Source organism: Camarhynchus parvulus, chromosome 20, assembly GCF_901933205.1.
Source record: "Camarhynchus parvulus chromosome 20, STF_HiC, whole genome shotgun sequence".
NCBI lineage: Eukaryota > Metazoa > Chordata > Aves > Passeriformes > Thraupidae > Camarhynchus > Camarhynchus parvulus.
Window position 1 is genome coordinate 8,025,693 of NC_044590.1, and position 18,246 is coordinate 8,043,938.

General features: G+C 45.4%; 2 protein-coding genes across 3 annotated transcripts; both read left to right on the top strand.

Moving 5' to 3' along the window:
- The first annotated feature begins 356 nt into the window (after positions 1-356).
- On the top strand, positions 357-11,597 carry ZNFX1 (zinc finger NFX1-type containing 1). The gene is made up of 12 exons (XM_030963358.1): positions 357-2,130; positions 2,923-3,054; positions 3,494-3,639; positions 3,835-3,987; positions 4,373-4,487; positions 4,737-4,966; positions 5,065-5,204; positions 5,520-5,674; positions 6,322-6,467; positions 6,825-6,935; positions 7,647-7,742; positions 9,162-11,597. Exons 1-12 carry the CDS (start codon positions 360-362, stop codon positions 11,595-11,597), a joined length of 5,631 nt encoding a protein of 1,876 aa, XP_030819218.1. The 5' UTR covers positions 357-359.
- A 511-nt stretch (positions 11,598-12,108) lies between these two features.
- On the top strand, positions 12,109-18,177 carry CCNDBP1 (cyclin D1 binding protein 1). Of its 2 annotated transcripts, XM_030963425.1 has the most exons (11): positions 12,109-12,245; positions 12,337-12,396; positions 13,042-13,121; positions 13,722-13,803; positions 14,256-14,352; positions 14,629-14,702; positions 15,001-15,077; positions 15,702-15,955; positions 16,341-16,401; positions 17,406-17,452; positions 17,789-18,177. In XM_030963425.1, exons 1-11 carry the CDS (start codon positions 12,179-12,181, stop codon positions 17,895-17,897), a joined length of 1,008 nt encoding a protein of 335 aa, XP_030819285.1. In that variant the 5' UTR covers positions 12,109-12,178; the 3' UTR covers positions 17,898-18,177. The 2 variants fall into 2 exon arrangements, with proteins under 2 accessions (XP_030819285.1, XP_030819286.1); XM_030963426.1 differs by lacking the exons at positions 12,109-12,245; positions 12,337-12,396 and having other exon boundaries at positions 13,054-13,121; positions 13,627-13,803.
- Positions 18,178-18,246: the final 69 nt, after the last annotated feature.

Here is an 18,246-nt window from a genome sequence, read left to right on the forward strand (position 1 = left end):
AATTTGATGTCAAATGTTCAAAATATGCTGACTGTCAGGTCAATATACTCATTTGTCTCTGTTGGGAGGCATGTTAATTTGGTTGATTTATAATTAATGGGTGTCATTTTTCCTGCTTTTTTAAAGGACGTGTGCTTCGTTTGGACACTGGCTTTACAGGAAGAGGCAGAAACAGAACAAATGATGTACCAGACCAGGCACCTAAGTTAGGGGAAGACCTCCAAGACAGTAATTATACCCTTCCACATGGGCAAAGAGAAGAGGGGTTTGGTGGTTGGATTTCAAAGATTCCTCAATCAAGTAAGAATAAACCAAGAATCCAAGGTGGACAGCACAACAGTGAAGCCACAGGATTCTGGATGAAACAGGAGAATGAAGGAAGGAGAATAAGGTATCAAGGTGGAAAAACACATGAGAGGGGCAGAGGACCCTGGAATGAGCAAGAAAATGCATTTAGAGGGGGAAGGTGTCAGCTTGGACAAGCCCATGAGAGGACCAGAGGACCCCAGAATGAGCAAGAAAATGGAGGCAGGGGAAGGAGGTATCAAGGTGGACAAGCTCAGGGAGGAGCTAGAGGGAGAGGGCTGAGGAGTAGGTGGGAAAATGAAAGTAGCACATGGAGGATGCAACCTCGGGAGAATCCTCATTTCTATCAGAATGCTACCCCAGGTGGTGCCCACCACAGTAAGCAGCCTCGGCAAACCAGAAGGATTGGCTTTAAATTCCTTGAAAGTCTCCTCGAGAAAGACCCCTCAGAAGTTGTCAACACACTTGCTTCCAGTTCAGGGTTGAAGGAACTTCTTTCCCAAACAACCATGAACCGCAATTTCGTCCAGCTCATTTGCCAGGTGCTTCGGAAAGCATGCAGCTCCCAAATGGATAGACAGAGGGTCCAGCACATTCTTGGGGTTGTGAAGGAGTCCAGCTTTCTCAAGGTCTGTCTGCCACAGTATGTGTCTGACATGGTAACAGAAGTAGTTCCTGCTGTACGCCATGAGTACCCTGAGCATATCAGCAATATCATTTTACTTCTTCAGCACCTGATAAGTACTTTCCCAGCCAGCTCTGTGCAGAAAGTCTCCCTTGTCTTGACAGTCTTGACAGCATCCATCAATGCCCTGAGAGGTTTTGGTGTGGACATCACAGAAGAGACAGAGAAGAATCTCAATCAAGTACAGATGCTCATGCAGCATCTGCAGGAGAAGAGACGCGAAGGCACCCTGAGGGCTGATAAGTGTACATTTATGCAGCCTCAAGATGGGCAAGCAGAAAGCTATCGTTTCATGAGCATTTATCCAACATATGATGAGATACATGGTAATGAGAAACCCTTTCTACGTCCCAATTTTGTTTCTGGAAAATATGAAAGCACCAGTATTTATCTTGACACCCACTTCCGACTTTTGAGAGAAGACTTTGTAAGGCCTTTAAGGGAAGGTATCATGGAGGTTTTGCAGAACCTCCAGGACAGAAATTTAAGAAAGAGAAAATTTGATGATATCAGGATCTACTTTGATGTACGGATTATTGCCCCATCTTGTACCCCAACTGGCATTGCTTACAAGGTCCAGTTTGACACAAAACCACTGAGGTTTGTACAATGGCAGAATTCTAAACGATTGCTGTATGGATCCCTTGTCTGCATGTCCCAAGATCACTTTGAAACATTCCTTTTTGCCACCGTTTCTAATCGTAATGCTGCAGAACTTGTCAATGGGATTGTGGAGTTGTCTTTTGATGCAGACAGCCAGCCACTGGTGGGACAGTTTGAACCCTCAGACTCTTTCCTCATGGTAGAGACAACTGCTTATTTTGAGGCCTATAGGCATGTGCTAGAAGGGTTGCAGAAAATGCGGGAAGAAGATATCCCGTTCCAGAAGTACATTGTGGAATGTGATGCACAGGTCAAGGAGCCAGCATACCTGACACGGGATACTGCCTACAACCTTGCACCCTTGGTGAAGACTTCATATAAAGAGAAGTGCCCTGATAGCTTAAGAAGTGTCAACATTCTAGATCCAAGTCAATGGCTTTCAATGGAAGCTTTGAAATTAGATGAATCTCAGATGCAGGCATTGAATCTTGCACTCACCAAGGAGCTGGCTATCATCCAAGGACCTCCTGGCACTGGTGAGACATATTTGCGTAAAGACTCTGTAATTTAAGAAGTTCTTGTTGATTTCCCCATCTAGGGAGGTTAACTTCACAGAAAGCCAGCTGTACTGTCTCCAAAGCTTTAGTCCAATGCATAATTGATGCTTGAGTCACCCATTTAGTGTGAGCTGTGGAGACAGTTAATATTCTCAAATAGCCACATCTGATCTTTGCCCACCTACAATGCAAATAGACACCAACTGCACTGTTGACTGTGCTTGTATATTGGGGTGGAGAAGTTTACAGTGGCCTTTGAGAACTTGGTTCTTCTTGCTGTGCAGCACTCTCCTACTTGTCTTCACAGCATGTTAGGGCTTTGGGCACATTCAGCCATGAACCATTGTGTGAATAAAGTATTACAAGATGGACTGTAATTGTTTTAAATGGTACCTGGATTTAACAAGCACCAATGCTTGTATTTCAGTAGTATGTGGATGTTTCATGTGCAGCCAAATGTCATCTATGATGCCATAATTAGAGTGGGCTGGGGGATGCACTGGGAGAAAAAACCCTGTGTCCAGTTCTGGTATATTATCCAAAAAATAACATTCTTGCGGAGCGTGGCCTTGCTCAGCTACAGGCTGGAATGTCAGTGTTATGATACTTTGTGTACATTTTGTAAGTTAGTTACCCCTAGGGTCAGTTCTCTTGGTACAGACCAGATAGGCAGCCTGGAAAGAAATCTTGTATCTGTTTTGATAATTTCTATGTTTCAAGGCCCTCACAGAGGGTGGATTACCCTTTTCTGATTCTGAGCTTGTCTTGCAGGAAAGACTTATGTGGGTTTGAAGATTGTTCAGACTCTCTTGACTAATGATCATGTGTGGCAAAGCACTTACCGGAGGCGTCCCATCCTTATAGTCTGCTACACCAACCATGCACTGGATCAGTTCTTAGAAGGTAAGAGTACCTGCAAGCAGGATGGTGGTATAATCATAGAATGGTTTGGATTGGAAAGATCTTAAAGATCATCTAGTTCCAACCCACCTACCATGGACAGGGATACCTTCCACTAGACCAGGTTGCTCCAAGCTCTATCCAGCCTGGCCTTGAACACTTCAAGCCATAGTGCATCCAATTCTCTGGTCAACCTGTTGTTAGAATCTATAATTAGAAACTATACTATAACTCTTACTCCCCTCATTGTATGGCATGATAACCTGCATTTTGGTTTGATTCTTTTTAGTGACTCTAGCTCCATTGACATGGATTAAAAAAAACTTTACTTGGAGAAAACCACTGTAGGATTTGCAATCAAAGGGTATTTTTCCTGCCTCTTGTCCTACTGCTGAAAACTGAGCTTGGCCCTTTAGTTCTAATATTTCTTTTTTATTCACAGGAATACTCTCATTTGAATTAGACGGGATAGTGCGTCTTGGGGGCAGGAGTAGCAGTGCTGCCCTGCACAGATTCACCTTGAAGGAGCTGAGGAAGCATACCGACAGATTTGACTTCCCAGACTACCACTTCAGAGACTATGAATATGTATGTACAGACCTCCTGGGAGATGCTGGGACTGGGTTGGCTGTGCATTGGAGGAGGCAATCAACCTCCCCCACACCTGGCCTTTCACCTCGTTTTACGTTGAATTTGGCCTCTTCTGTCAGTTTTTTGTCCTGCTGTTAGTGAACTTAGTTTCTCTGAGTGTGACACTGCCTCCCTTGTCTTTGTTATGAGTAGATAACAAGGGAGATGAGGGAGGCTGAGGAGGGTCTCCTTGAAGGAGCGAAGCGGTTGGAGTGCACGGCCTACGGAGTTCTGCATGAGCGCTATTTGAAACCTCACATGGCACCCCAGCACTGGGCCAGCCTGAGAAGGGCTCTGGCAAATCAGGTAGGTCCCTTTCTTCTGAGTCAAGAAGTGCCAGTGCATGCTTACCATCCTTTCTGCTAATGGGCCTGAGGTTCCCCCAGCATACATCTTTTAGCATCATTTGGTTACTGGGAAAGTGAGGGAGTGAACAGCAAACTGTGCCAAATGACAGTAGTCTAGACAGGCAGGGCAAGCAGGGGCTTTGAATTTTGCTCCTTTAAACTTCAGAGATTCTAAGTGATCTTTAGCAGCATAAAAATGCAAGTACCCAAAGGAAAGCCTCTTAAAGGGGGTGTCTTGGGGGGACTTGTCCTAGTTGCCACTGCTGTAAGGTGCTGCTTTGGCATCATGCTTAGACTCTGAAGTGCAATAGCCCTGGCTGATTTGACTTTCTCTATATTAGGAGGACACTGAGTTTTACTACATTTTTTCACAACGCTCATTGATTCTGGAGTGGCTGGGACTTGGTGTATCTGCCTTCACCCAGAATGCTGCAGAGAATACATGGGCTGAAAATCCAGGTAAAACAAACAAAACAGAAAAACCAAGCACCAAAAAGACACCCACCCCACACACATTTTCTACAAGTGTGTTTACCTAAGCAGTGTATGTGTGCCAGAAAAGAGACACTGCTACTTAACAGGCACTGAATGATGTGTGATATTGTGAGGGAATGAAAAGAAGATTAACCCTCATTTCAATGTAGTGATCTGACTGCTGCACTGATAGAGTGGCTGTGGCCTACTTCATGTGACTGGTGACACTCACAGGTGGTCAGCAGGAGGGAGAGGAGGAGAGTGAAGATGAAGCAGAAGAGGAGCTTTTGGTGATCCCAGAGATGGCCGACCTGATTGAAGATGAGAGAGTGATTGAGGATGAAAAGATAGCAGACTATTGGAGGAGGGAGAAGGAAGATGACAGTGTTCATGAAATAGCCCGTTCCGTGTTGGCTATGAAGCTGGACCAGGAAGAAGGAACAACTCGACCACAGCAGTGGGAGGTAACTGCATGCATTAGCATGACTGTGTAAGGAAAAGCATGGGGATACTAACACAAAAAAATCTCTGTGCTGTAACTGCTTTTTTTTTTTTTTTGCAGGTAACTCGTGGCCAGAGGAGAAAAATTATGCAGAAGATGAAGGTTGAGCTCCGTAAAGTGAACACAATGACAGAGTTAGAGGCCAATGCTGTTCAGGATGTGTGGCAACTTGACCTGGACTCCCGCTGGAGGCTTTACAGGTGACAAAGCTATTGTGCAGGGCTTGTCAGGCAGGTGTTTCCTAAGATCATTCCAGTGTGCAAACTGTGTCAAGCCATGATGTTTCTGTCTGTACCTGTTCAGTTCCTAGTTTGAACACGCTCATTCTTACCTTCCTTGTACTGCATGGGAAGCAATATCATGCCCTGCATTTGTAAGTGTTCAGGACTAAGTACAGATGGTAATAATCTGTTTCCCAAAAGGCATGGCAGAAGTTTTGAACTGAATCCACTCAGAACCTGTGGATCACCATCCTGTTTTCCTTGCAGTGTGTGATAATGGTGCTTTCTTCCCAGGCTTTGGCTGCAGACTTACCAGGGTTCTATGCGAGAGGACATTCAGGAGCATGAAGAGCAGTATGAGGAAGCAGCCAGAAAACTGAAAGAACTGAAGCTGGAGCAAGATCTCTGCATTCTCAGTAGAGCCAGAGTTGTGGGGATGACAACTACAGGTGCAGAGCAGTTGGGAAACAAACCAGGATTGTATTGCTTACAATCATGTTTAAAGAACCTTTTTGCTGAAAGATTAGTATCATGTGTTGCTTCACAGCCTGGGCCAGGCTCTGCCTTTTTAATCTTTGACTCCCTTTCCAAATGGGGCTGTTGTGAGAGTTGTTAATTAGTGGCATGAGCAGCTTCTGCTGTTTTGCACTCCCCCTCTCTCGAGTAGCATTCTTCTAATGGAACTGCATCACTTGTGCATTAGTAAGGCACAGCTAATACCTGTGTTGCTATTCCCACAGCACCTTCAGGAGATGGTAGTGTCAAGGTCATTGTAGTATGTCCCTTTGGAGAGACAATTTAGGCTTATTTATATGTGTAGACCAATGTATTGAGTGTTTCTTCTGTCTGAAGAGAGCATTGAAAAAAGGACCAAGGCAGGCATAGGACTAATCCCCACCTGCCTTCCTTAACTCATCATATGGAAACCATCCCTGGTATGTGCTCTTTTAAAATTAAAAAAGCCAAGTGTTGAAATGGGGAATCTTGAGAAGAACCCCAGTTTTTCTGAGACAGAGCCTACTCCTCTCTGTGAAAAGTCTTGCCTTACTGCTTGAATGCAGTTATATCCTCAGGTTTATCTTCTGTCCTTACTCAGGTGCTGCAAAATACCGACGGATCTTGCAGTACATAGAGCCACGGATTGTCATTGTAGAAGAGGCAGCAGAGGTGCTTGAGGCTCACACCATTGCCACTCTGAGTAGAGAATGCCAGCACCTCATCCTTATTGGAGATCACCAGCAGGTAACTTTCATGGCTAACATCTCTATCTGCTGGGTTAATGATCAAGAATTGTCTAACCAAGCGCTGTGTGGGAAAATTGCCAAGGCTTGGTGCTCCCCAGCTTCCACAGATACCACAGGTCCTGTCTCCTGTAGTTTTAGAGTAGAGCTCCTGTGGGACTGGTGTTTTAGTTGAACTGATACAATTTTAATTGTGCTTTGATTGTGACTGTATCTAGCTTTGATGTTTAGCACTTCTGCAAGAATCCAATCTCTGGCCTTTCATTGGGAGACCAGTCACAAAAAAATGAGAGTTAAAAGTCCTACTTAGACATAGGAAAAGTGCCAAAACATGGACCTCCTATCCCTTCTCTTTCAGTTGCAGCCTAGTGCAAATGTATATGACCTGGCCAAGAACTTCAACCTTGAAGTCTCTCTCTTTGAACGTCTGGTCAAAGTGGATTTCCCCTTTGTCTGTCTGAAGTACCAAGTAAGAAAGAGCTATAAAAAACTTCATGGCATTTGTATTTAGGTTAAGTTTGTAATACATTTAAGTTTATATTTCTACTGTAAGAGCAGCCTAAAAGAAAAGAATGTTCTATCTAACTTCTGAAAAGAGTGGTAGGAGCTGTCAAACTGATACAGAGTTCCACAATATTTTCAGTTATTTGGTGATATTGTCCACAGCACTGTGGTTCTCATGTTTTTGTGTGAAGAACACAGTTTATTGTGGCAACTGAAACTTCCGCAACTTTGCAGAGTAAGACAGCACAATTCTTCTCAGGATACTTCCTGCTAAATTGCTATAATCATTTATCTTGGTGCCTGGGGAAGTTAATTCTACCACTGGCAGTCCCATGTTAAAGGTACCTGAAAGAGCTCATTTAGTAGTTAGGGTGAGGTGCTGGCTTTTGTTATCTATAAGTGTGCTTAAATTTGCACTGAAACCAGCACTATTGTGCAACAACCTTATCAAGAGATTTTCTTGAAGATGCTCTGCTACTCTTACTCCTGCAGTTGTTGGTGGTATCAGCAATGGGGTGAGGGAGAGCAGGGATTGGGAAGTGCTTCCTTTTATCTCTTATTGAAAAGTCATCCTTGTCTTGTATTCAGGCACTGTCTGAACAGTGGAGCAAAAGAATATTGACAGGGAAATATGATGCTCCTTTCTCAAGACTGATAAAACTGTTCTGTGTTTCAGCACCGCATGCGCCCTGAAATTGCCCAGCTTATCAGTCCTCATATATACCAGAAGCTGGAGAACCATCCCTCTGTCCTGGAATATGAGAATATAAAAGTGAGTTTTCAGCAATCCAGGTGCTTGCTTTTGTCTCCTGTTACTGACTAAATGAGTTTCTGTAAACTACAGTGTTCAAGGATTTTGAATTCTTAGGTCAAATTCACTTATTGAAATTTATACCTGAATCAAGGAATTGTGCAATATAGAATTTAATAAGTAATTTGTAGTTCTTCTGGCATTAGTGATGATGGACAGTGGAAATAGATCCAATACCAATGACTTTAAAAGAACAGTAAAAAATGGAAGGGGGAACAAATGAATTGTAGGAGTTTGAAAGCTAGGAAGAAATCTTAAATGAAAGACTTAGAGGATAATATTGAAATTCCAACATAAAATAGGTGACAGGATTACTGGAACTCTTTCCTTAGTCTCTCCGTTTGGGCATTCTACCAATGCACAACATTGCAAAGAAGTTCTATGCAGCTTACAAGTACAAAGTCATCATTTATTATCTAACATGCATAATAAACAGCCAGAATTTAAGTTATTAGAATGCTTGCCTTGGGTATCAGTCAGAAGTGTCAGTCTTTGCTTCTTCCTTAATGGTACTGACCTTCCATCTTAACACTCACTCCCTATTTTCTGATTTAAATTTCCTCAATGAAATGAGGAAATACAAATGAGGAAGCCCTAACCAGGGCTTCATGTATCTCTAGGTTGGTGCTTTTCTTGCATCTTTGAACTATTAACAGTCATCTCTCTGTAATCTTACCTTGGACAACCAGAGATCTGTGTTTGATCTACAAAAGCTGTTCTTTCCTGTTAAAATCAGTCTCTGGGTTTTGGCAGGCAGAGCAGTAATTTCTTATGGGTAGAATAATTCCAGTTAATAGGTAAAAAATTAAAAGCCCCTGCTAACTCAAGGCAAATACAGTTTTTGTACAGGTGAGCAGTCAACTCTGCACACCATGAGATGGTAAGTGACTACTGGAGTCCTAGCATTCCTAGTTTTTTCTGTTGAAGAAGAAATCTTTCTCGCTGCTTTGTTTTTATTGCAGCAACAGAGGAAGTGTGTTTTAGGCAAGTGCTCAGTCCTGTGCACTGGTAACTTAGTATCCTTCTCCTACAGGGCCAAAACAAGACATTGTTCACACCATGAGTATGCTTTGAGAAGTTACTAACACTTCACGTTTTCTTTGGTATAACCTGGAAATGTACAGTAAAGATAGGAAAGATAGGGAATAACATCAGAAACTGATTTCATATTAGGGCAACTAAAATATTACCAGTAAGCTGAAATGGGAATTTGATTAATAACCTATGAAAATCTATGAGGAAATCACCGAAGTACACAGTAAATGCATACTGTAGTCAACTCCTTAAAAGTCCTCCTGTCAGTGGATAATCAGGAGCATGGAAACAGGCTGGGGTGACAGAAACTAGAATTCTCTCTCTGAATCCTTCCTCTTGTTTCAGGGTGTCTCAACTAATGTCTTCTTTGTGGAACATGAGGTTCCTGAACAAGAGATCCAGGAAGGGAAAAGCCACCAGAACCCACATGAGGCCCACTTTGTAGTGGAACTGTGCAAATATTTCTTGTGTCAGGGCTATGAACCTTCTCAGATCACCATTCTCACTACTTACAGTGGACAGCTCTTCTGTCTGCGTAGGCTCATGCCAGCAAACATCTTTGAAGGTGTGAAGGTTCATGTGGTGGATAAGTACCAGGGAGAGGAGAATGATATTATTCTGCTGTCATTGGTGAGGAGCAACAAAGAGGGGAGACCTGGGTTCTTGCAGATCCCTAATCGGATATGTGTGGCATTATCCAGAGCTAAGAAAGGCCTCTATTGTATTGGAAACATGAGAATGCTTGGCAAGGTTCCTCTCTGGAACAAGATCATTGAAACCCTTGGGAAGAACGGTCACCTTGGCCAGTCATTGGAGCTTTGCTGTCAAAACCACCCTGGAACCAAGACAAAGGTATCTACAGGTGCAGACTTCAGCAATGTCCCAGAGGGAGGCTGTACTCGTCCCTGTGAGTTTAGGTTGAGTTGTGGACATGCTTGCACAAGGGCATGTCACCCGTATGACCCTGAGCACAAAAAGTACCAATGCCTGAAGCCTTGTCAAAAGGTACTTTGTGAAGATGGGCACCACTGCCCAAAGTCATGTTATGAGCCCTGTGGAAAATGTATGGTGAAGGTAAAGAAAACTATTTCTAAATGTGGCCACATACAGATGGTGCCATGCCATATTCCAGAATGGAAATTTGAGTGCCTAGAACCTTGCCAGAAGAAGTTAAACTGTGGACACACATGCATGCGTTCCTGTGGGCAGCAATGCACAATGAAGTGTCCTCAACAGGTTACAGCCACACTGAAATGTGGCCACGAGCAGAAAGTTGCTTGCTGGATGACTAGGATGGTACATGAGGAGATTGTGAAATGTGAGAGTAAGTGTTCTGTCACACTGGCATGTGGTCATGTATGTTCAGGTTCCTGTCATACTTGCTTTGGAGGAAGATTTCATAAGGCATGTGACAGCCCATGCAAGCGTGTCTTGATCTGTTCCCACGAGTGTCAAGAGCCTTGTACTACAGAATGTCCTCCTTGTCAGAAGGAATGTCAGAACTACTGTATTCACAGTAAGTGCAAAAAGAAATGCTGGGAAAGCTGTGTTCCTTGTGCAGAGCCATGTGAGTGGCAGTGCCAGCACTACCAGTGTACCAGGCTTTGCTCTGAGCCGTGCAACAGGCCTCGCTGCAATGTTCCCTGTGCTAAGATGCTGCCCTGTGGTCATCCTTGTGTTGGATTGTGTGGAGAGCCCTGCCCAAAGAAGTGCCTTGTTTGTGACCATGAGGAACTCACCCAGATCTTCTTTGGCTTTGAGGATGACCCAGATGCTCGATTTGTACAGCTTGAAGACTGTGGCCATGTCTTTGAGTCGCAAGGCCTTGACCACTATATGGATGAAGATGATGATGTTGTAGGTATCAAGCTGAAGGTATGCCCTCTGTGTCAGACACCCATCAGGAAGAATCTGAGATATGGCAGCAGTGTGAAAAGGCAGGTGGAGGAGATAGAACGGGTGAAACAGAAAATCCAAGGCCCGGCAGAGGAAATTGAGTCTAACAGAAAGAGACTGCAGGCTGCGCTGGCACAGAATGTTTTTCTGCGACATGATCTATCCTCTAAGTATGCCATGCTGGAAAAGAAACTAAAAGCTTCTCCTCTCTCCACAAAGAGTATCGGACTAATTGAGAACCTGCTTAATTTCTACAAACGTGTAGCAGACCTAACTAATTCTCTGAACAAAATCAATGAGAATGAAAAGAAGGGGCTGATAAAGAGGCTGGATGAAGTGCAGAAGTGGTTGGATAAGCAGCGCATCAGTTTTACAGAACAGGAGCTCACTGACCTGCAGTCTGAGATCCAGAGGCTGACTTACTTGCTGAGCCTCTTGGCAAGGTGCAAAGCAACAAGTAGGGTGATGCCCGCAGACATCGCAGCAGAGATTAACAGTGCACGTGAGATCCTGGAAGGGACAAAGAAATTCACAGAGGAGGATGAGGCTGCAGTGAAGGCTCACCTGAAGAAGATCAATGCTAGCTTGCCCATGTCAGGGCTGGGGATTTCTGAAGCTGAGCGGGTGCAGATTGTCAGTGCTATTGGCTGTCCCCGTGGCCACTGGTTCAAGTGCAAAAATGGGCACATCTATGTAATTGGGGAGTGTGGGGGGGCAATGGAGAAGAGTACATGCCCTGAGTGCCACGAAGTCATCGGTGGCACCAACCACACCCTGGAGAGCAGCAACCGCCTGGCCTCAGAGATGGACGGGGCAACCCACGCGGCCTGGTCCGACGTGGCCAACAACATGCTCAACTTCGAGGACCTGCGCCGGCTGATGTAGGGGGTGTGAGCCTTGCTCCTTCCCACAGGCACACACACAGCCACACAGCCCCGCTGCTTTCCCCATTCGCTTGCTCTATACTAATAAATTAGTGTGCATCGCTGTGAACCAGGCTGGGCTGTCTCTGTGGGATGGGGCTGTCTCTATGGGGCTGTCTTTATGGGATGGGGCTGTCTCTATGGGGTTGTCTATGGGGCAGGGCTGACTCTATGGGGCTGTCTCTATGGGGTTGTCTATGGGGCGGGGCTGTCTCTGTGGGGTGGGGCTCTCTATGGGGCTGTCTATGGGGTGGGGCTGTCTGTGGGGTAGGGCTGTCTGTGGGGTGGGGCTGCCTCTATGGGGCTGTCTCTATAGAATAGGGCTGTCTCTATGGGTTGTCTGCGGGGCAGGGCTGTCTCTATGGGGTTGTCTCTATGGGGCGGGGCTGTCTCTATGGGGTTGTCTATGGGGCGGGGTTGCCTCTATGGGGTGGGGCTGTCCCTATGGGGCTGTCTGTATGGCGGGTGTGTCTCTATGGGGCGGGGCCGCTCCCGGAGCGGACGTGACGCGCCTCTGCGGCGCTCCGGGGCCGCCCCGCAGCGATGGAGGCGCGGGAGCCGCTGCGGGACGTGCGCGGGGCGCTGCGGGCGGTGCTGGCGCGGCTGCGAGGTGCGGGCCAGGGCCGGGGCCGGGACCGGGCGGGGGTCGGGCCGAGCCGGGCCGGCTCCCCGCGGGCTGAGCTGTGTCTGTGCCGTTGCAGAGGGAGAGCCGAGCGAGGGCCGAGAGCCGTTCGAGCTGCCGCGCTTCTGGGACGCGCTAGGTACGGGCGGGGAGCGGCCGGGCCGGGATTCGGGGGGTGCCGGGTACCCGCGGGGCCGGTCCGGGACAGGGCTGCCCTCCCCGCGGGTCTCCAGATGTGGGGTGTGCTCTCCACTCACGGAGTCACGGAAGAGAGAGATCTTTAAGATCATCAAGTCCAGCCGCTAACTGTTTACCCAACTGTAAACCATAAACCACGTCAGTGCCAGATCCAGCCTCCTGAACATTCCCAGGGTTAGTGACCCCACCACCGCCCAGGCCAGCCTGTTCCAGTGTCTGACCACCCTAACTCTGGTCACCAGACACTCCAAGGTGTGGCAAAGCAAAGGCCGATATTGAACCGTTCACACAAAGTTTATAAAGGTCTCTGTTAAAGCCTCCTGGCACATCCTGGTGAACAGGTCATGAACCAGGATGCAGACTGGGGTTCACTACCAGCCAAGTGAGAAAAAGCAGACCCAGGACACAAGCAATGCATGGCACAAATGCAGCAGAGAGTTTTTCTTTCCACTGGGGTTTGGTTTATATGTTTGTATGGCTTGGGTGAAATGGTAAACAAGCAGTAGAATCAGAGCTGCTGCTCTGTTATTTTATCTTTTACCTGAGTTACTGTCTCTTCTTTTGCTCCTGTTGGATTTTTTTTTAGGTCAGACATTCCAAGTAACATCACAGGAAGCTACAAAGCTGAGTCTGGCATTCTCAAGGCCTCCACTACCTTCTGCAGAGGTGAGGGAAAGCCTTGACAGACTATGAAATTGCAGTGTGTGTGCAAGCTTCAGGTATTTCTTGGTTCATTTGACTAAATGGGCTGTGTACTGTACAGTGTATTAATATAATCCCAGAACTGCCCATAGAAGAATTTTCTCTAAGGTAGGGAAATATACTAAATAAAAATGTTCTTATATTCTTTCACAGCTATTGCTCATTGCTGATAGAGACAGAGTATTGGAGAATACAGACCTTAGGTTTAACAAAGAATATGCAATATTTTTGCTATCAGTTGAGAGAATTTGATCATACAGGTGTTCAGAAGAGAGGAAAAAAAAACGACCTTCAGTTCAGAATAATGATCTAAGTTACTTTTCTGATGCATGACCACCACACCAGGGAATGTTTTGTTACTGAATCATGAGGCAGGCTAAGATGCATACAGCTGGCTTATGGTGCCTTCTTCTTGTGCTATATTCGTTTCTCAAGCACACTGGCCATTGCTATTCTTCCCTTTTCTCAGAGCAGTCTGAAAGCCAGTGATTGCCTGTGAGGATTCCTACATGTGCTGCAGCTGTGTGTTACTCCTGGATGATCCTTTTGCCTCTCCGTTTTCAGAACTGCCGGAAGCTGAGTGAGGATGTCCAAAATGCCATTCTTGCAGTTGCCACAGTGTACTACTGGCTACCCAAGGGCCAAGGTGAGCTAGTGAGCAAGACAGTCACCCCTGCATAGGATGGGGGTTCTTTTGCCACCACTATATAGAGAAACCCAGTGTTTCAGAGCCTAATGAGGTCTGGTATCAGCAAGTTTTTATTAGCATGGTATCCCATTATCAGCTGTTCTATAGACTTTGAACGTGGTTATGAGTGAGGTTATTGTCTGTCTGATGCTGTAGTTTTCCATCTGTGGGAGAGTGATGATGTAGGAGGTTATGTAGTTGATTGAGCATTGAAATGTATGAAGTGTTGAAATCCTTGTCCAGAGTTCCTTTGGAACTGGGAAGCATTTTCCTTTCTTCAAAATACTTGTAACTTCATTTATACAGTGTATCCACACAAACAGAGCAGTCTGTGTGTTCATCTTCAGCACTTGCTGTCCGTCAGTGCTGACATTTTGCCAACTTTCTTGTTCTTTCTCTGTCTCACCCAGGTACTACCCTTCGGAAGATGGTTCGAGATGCTACCACTGAAGTAGTGGAAGGGATGATCCAGCTCACAGACACAATTCTCAATGCCCCAGTGGAGAGGTTGTAATTTTCAATTGCACAGTTCTGTGATTTTTGTGATAATTTTTGGGAAAAAAGGCAAGAAAAAGTTACAAGTATACTTGTTAGGAGGCAGTAAGGGCTCTACACAGACTTGGCATCCTAGTGACAAGCTAGTTGGTGACATCTTCGCAGCAGAACTTTTGCTGATATTTATCATCTTTGTTGCAGAAAATGAAACAAACCACAGTCTAGCACAGTGCTGTTATTGACTCTGACCTTGAGGGTTTTGTTTTGTTTTGTTTTGTTTTGTTTCAGCTTGTCTCAGGAACAGCTGATATCAACTGGAGGGGTGTGGGAGGCTTGTGAGCAAGTGTCTAACCTGCCACGAGGTGAGTGTTGTAAATGCAGAGCAACAGCTCCAGGATGTATTGTCTTGGAATATCAATAGCTTTTGCAAGGGCATTCCAGCTGGTACAGTAAAAGCTGAATGGAGAATAACTCAAAAACTCGACTGGTTTTGAAATGTATAAGCTTGGAAATCAGGTCAGATTCTTTGTCTGACAACAGTGCAGCTCTGAGCTCTGCAGGAAGTTTGATCCTTGCAAGTGATTGCAAGCCTAGGTGGAGGTTGTTGCAAACTGATTTGAAACACAGAGTGCCACAATTTTCATCCTTTTGCTTTTGCAGATAACCAGGCAGCTGTTGTGTCGGCTCTGGCTGCATCTCTAGGTGTGGTCAAGGATGCTGTGGAGGAGATGGAACATGTAAGGAAGCCCCTAAGCCTTAGAGGGACCTGCAATGGTGGATTCATAGACTCAGAATATGCTGAATTGGAAGGGATACACAAGGATCATCAAGTCCAGCTCCTGGTCCTGCACAGGACAACCCAAACAATTCCACCATGTGCCTGAGAGTTGTTCAAATGCTCCTTGAGCTCTGGCAGGTTTGGGGCTGTGACCACTTCTCTGGGGAGCCAGTTCCAGTGCCCAGCCACCCTCTAGGGTGGTTCAGTGATGGAACACAGGAATTATTTTACATCCAGGCTTTAATATAAATTTGCTCCAACATGACATAGATTATTGTTTTATGCATGGATTTTAATGAGTTTTTATTCTCAAACTGGGTTTACTTTGTATAAGATTTTTGTAAAGCCATGTCCTGAATTGGGAATGGGGGAGGCAATTTAGGATCATGTAAGAATTCACCAGGTTCTTGCTGTTTGCAGTGTTAGAGTGATGGTTTTTCTTAATCCAGTCATTTTAGCGTTAACAAACTGTGATTTCTCCATTAATTATTTATATGATGTCTAGATTATGCTTTCCCTTTGCTCCTGGGTGTTACTGGAATTGATGTTAGGCTCTGGATCTTCAGTGCCTCTTTGTTCTCAGGCACTGGTGGAAGGGCAGGATCCCTATGGGGACATCATGGAAGATGAAGAGCTGGGCTTTCGGGGCAACAGGGACACGTACTGGTCAGAGGCTGACAGGCGGCTGCTCAGCTCCTGCATGGGACTGATGAAGGCTTCTAAAGCTTGCCTGAAGAAGGTCTTGGCTGCTGTGAAGGCCCATGGCAAAGCTGATTCTCCAGAGCACATTGCACAGCTGGATGACCTGGCAGACATTGCTAATGAGATCAGCCCAAGGTAAGCAGGCTTCTCCCCTTGCTGCTTTTCCCTCTGAGCAGTCCTGGTCTTTCTTTGAGGTCTTGAGTGAGGAGTTAGGAACAACCTTTATGATACTGGAGCTGTGAGCAGGTGGTGGACACAGATGTGGTGGGAAGGCTGTTAAGCTCCTGAGGGTTGTGTAGGTCAGGAGAGAAGCATAGGGGATGGAGCTGTGACCACATCTCACTCCACAGTGACAGGGACACGCAGGTGACTGAGAAGGCAGTGGGAAACATCCCATAGGTACAGCTGACATCTCACTGTTGTTCCTGACTTGCATTCAGGATTGGGGCAGGCTTTGACCAGGGTGTATGAGTTGTGCTATCAGAACATTCCTTCCTTGCTCCCCTCTTTTCTGTTCCAGTGTTGATGAGCTGGCCCTGAGCATGTACCCACCTGTGAACCCGTTGGCTGTGCGACTTAATGTGAGTACCTGCAGTCCTGATAGCTCAGTGCCTGAGCATCTGCACTGTATTGATAGCTCAGTGCCTGAGCATCTGCGCATGGGACAGTGCTCTGGCTGTAGGGAATGGGAAGAAATCAGATTGGAGGAGTTAGGTGACTTCAGGGAGAGATGGGTGCTAGTGACTGCCTCAGTAATAATTTCTTAAGGATGAAGAGTGCCCTTTCTTCTTGCACACTTAACTCCCTTCAGGGGGACACACGTTCTGCAGCTGTACCTCTTCAGGGAAAAGTATGGCCATTTAAAACTTCAGTTCTGAACTATAATCCATAGAGATTTTCAGTGATAGAACCTCAGGAAAGTGATGTCTAAGGCTGCCTAGGTACTGCAGATGTACTTCTTTTCTTGGGTAGTGCAGTATTGCTCAAATAAGGCTATCTATGGAATGAAAAACTCTTACAGTGAGTGTATTTAAGCATTGAAACAAGCTGCTTGGAGAAGCAGTGGAGTCTGCATCTTTGGCAGCACTGAAAACTTGACTGGGCAACACTCTGGCAACCTGACTGAACTTTGAAACATCCCTTGCATCATAAATCAAGTACAGATCTGCTGGTATCTGGAATTTCTTTTATTCTTCATCCTGTTTTCATGATTTTGGCCAGTGGCTTGATTTTTTTGGAGTAAAAAAGAATCACTTAATATCAAATTGCATTAAAATCAATCACTTGCAACTTTGTACTTTAATATCAATTACTAATTTCTAATAGGCTTATCTTTTTTTAAAAAAGGCATTTTAATGTATGCTTTAAAAAACAGGTTATTTTTAACTATCACAGCCAGGAGTAGGTTGGGAGGCACTTCCAGCATGGCAGTGATGGATAACTTCATTCTGCAGCAGGATCCATGGCAGTTTTATTCATTCTTGGCTTTTGTGCATCCCTATAGTCCTCTTCATTTTCCAGTACTGTTCAGACCCTCCATTTCCTCTCATTTGGCTCACCTTATTTCCCTTTTGTTTCTCTCTAGGCTGCTAAATTGGCCTCAGTATTAACGAAAGTCTTAGAGATTGCAAAGTGAGTATGAGCTACAGTGCTGTGAAGGTTGATACCTTTGTGCCTCATGTCAAAGATGACTCATTTCTAGACAGTAGATGCTGGCATTTCAGAGCAATGATGATGTTATCTGGTCACAAAGGGATGGGAGTGAGAAAAAGGTGCTAGGGATGATAGTGGTTCCTTGTTTTGGTTTGGGACTGCAGACATGAGTGTGGGTTCTTGCTCAAAGCCCCCTGGGGCTAGAACAGCACTGTTCTACTGCTGTGGTTATTCAGAGCTTCACAGTACCCCCGTGTTGTCTGGATGCATAACACACCAGGAGGCTTCCCTAATGAATTTCCTCCCCTTTTGCAGGACAAGCCATGTATGTCCACCATCAGAGGAAGGCTGGGTGCAGTTTCTAACTGGTGCAGTAGATCACAACATGAACAAAGTCAAGAACTTCACACAGGGTCAGCTTTAACTCTTCTGTGCCTACGTGTGTTGCTGCCACTGGCTGTGGCATCTGCATTTCCAGTGAACTTTGCTGTTGTTTGGCTGTTTGGAAAATGATGAGAACAATGGAGGAGAGAACTTCACTGCTACTTGGAAGAACCTCTCCATGAAGTTGCCCTTTGCCATGGCAAAGGTGTCATTTTGCTTGGATTTTTGGGATGATGCAGTGCTGCTTCTGAACATGCCCCATTCTTTGGACATTAAAGCTACTGTGGGGTTCAGAGAAAAATAAAATACTGCTAGATTTACATTAGTTGCTTTATCTGTCTTCAGAGGACAAAGAATACATACAGAATGAAAGGGTCTTGCTTCTTTTG

Bases quoted from the DNA above. Each gene is read 5' to 3' on its own strand.
- ZNFX1 (XM_030963358.1), top strand. From the start codon at position 360: ATGAAACAGGAGAATGAAGGAAGGAGAATAAGGTATCAAGGTGGAAAA. The intron at 2,131-2,922 runs GTGAGACATATT...CTTGTCTTGCAG, and splicing joins CCAAGGACCTCCTGGCACTG to GAAAGACTTATGTGGGTTTG. The intron at 6,936-7,646 runs GTAAGAAAGAGC...TCTGTGTTTCAG, and splicing joins TTGTCTGTCTGAAGTACCAA to CACCGCATGCGCCCTGAAAT.
- CCNDBP1 (XM_030963425.1), top strand. From the start codon at position 12,179: ATGGAGGCGCGGGAGCCGCTGCGGGACGTGCGCGGGGCGCTGCGGGCG. The intron at 14,353-14,628 runs GTTGTAATTTTC...GTTTTGTTTCAG, and splicing joins CTCAATGCCCCAGTGGAGAG to CTTGTCTCAGGAACAGCTGA. The intron at 16,402-17,405 runs GTGAGTACCTGC...GTTTCTCTCTAG, and splicing joins CGTTGGCTGTGCGACTTAAT to GCTGCTAAATTGGCCTCAGT.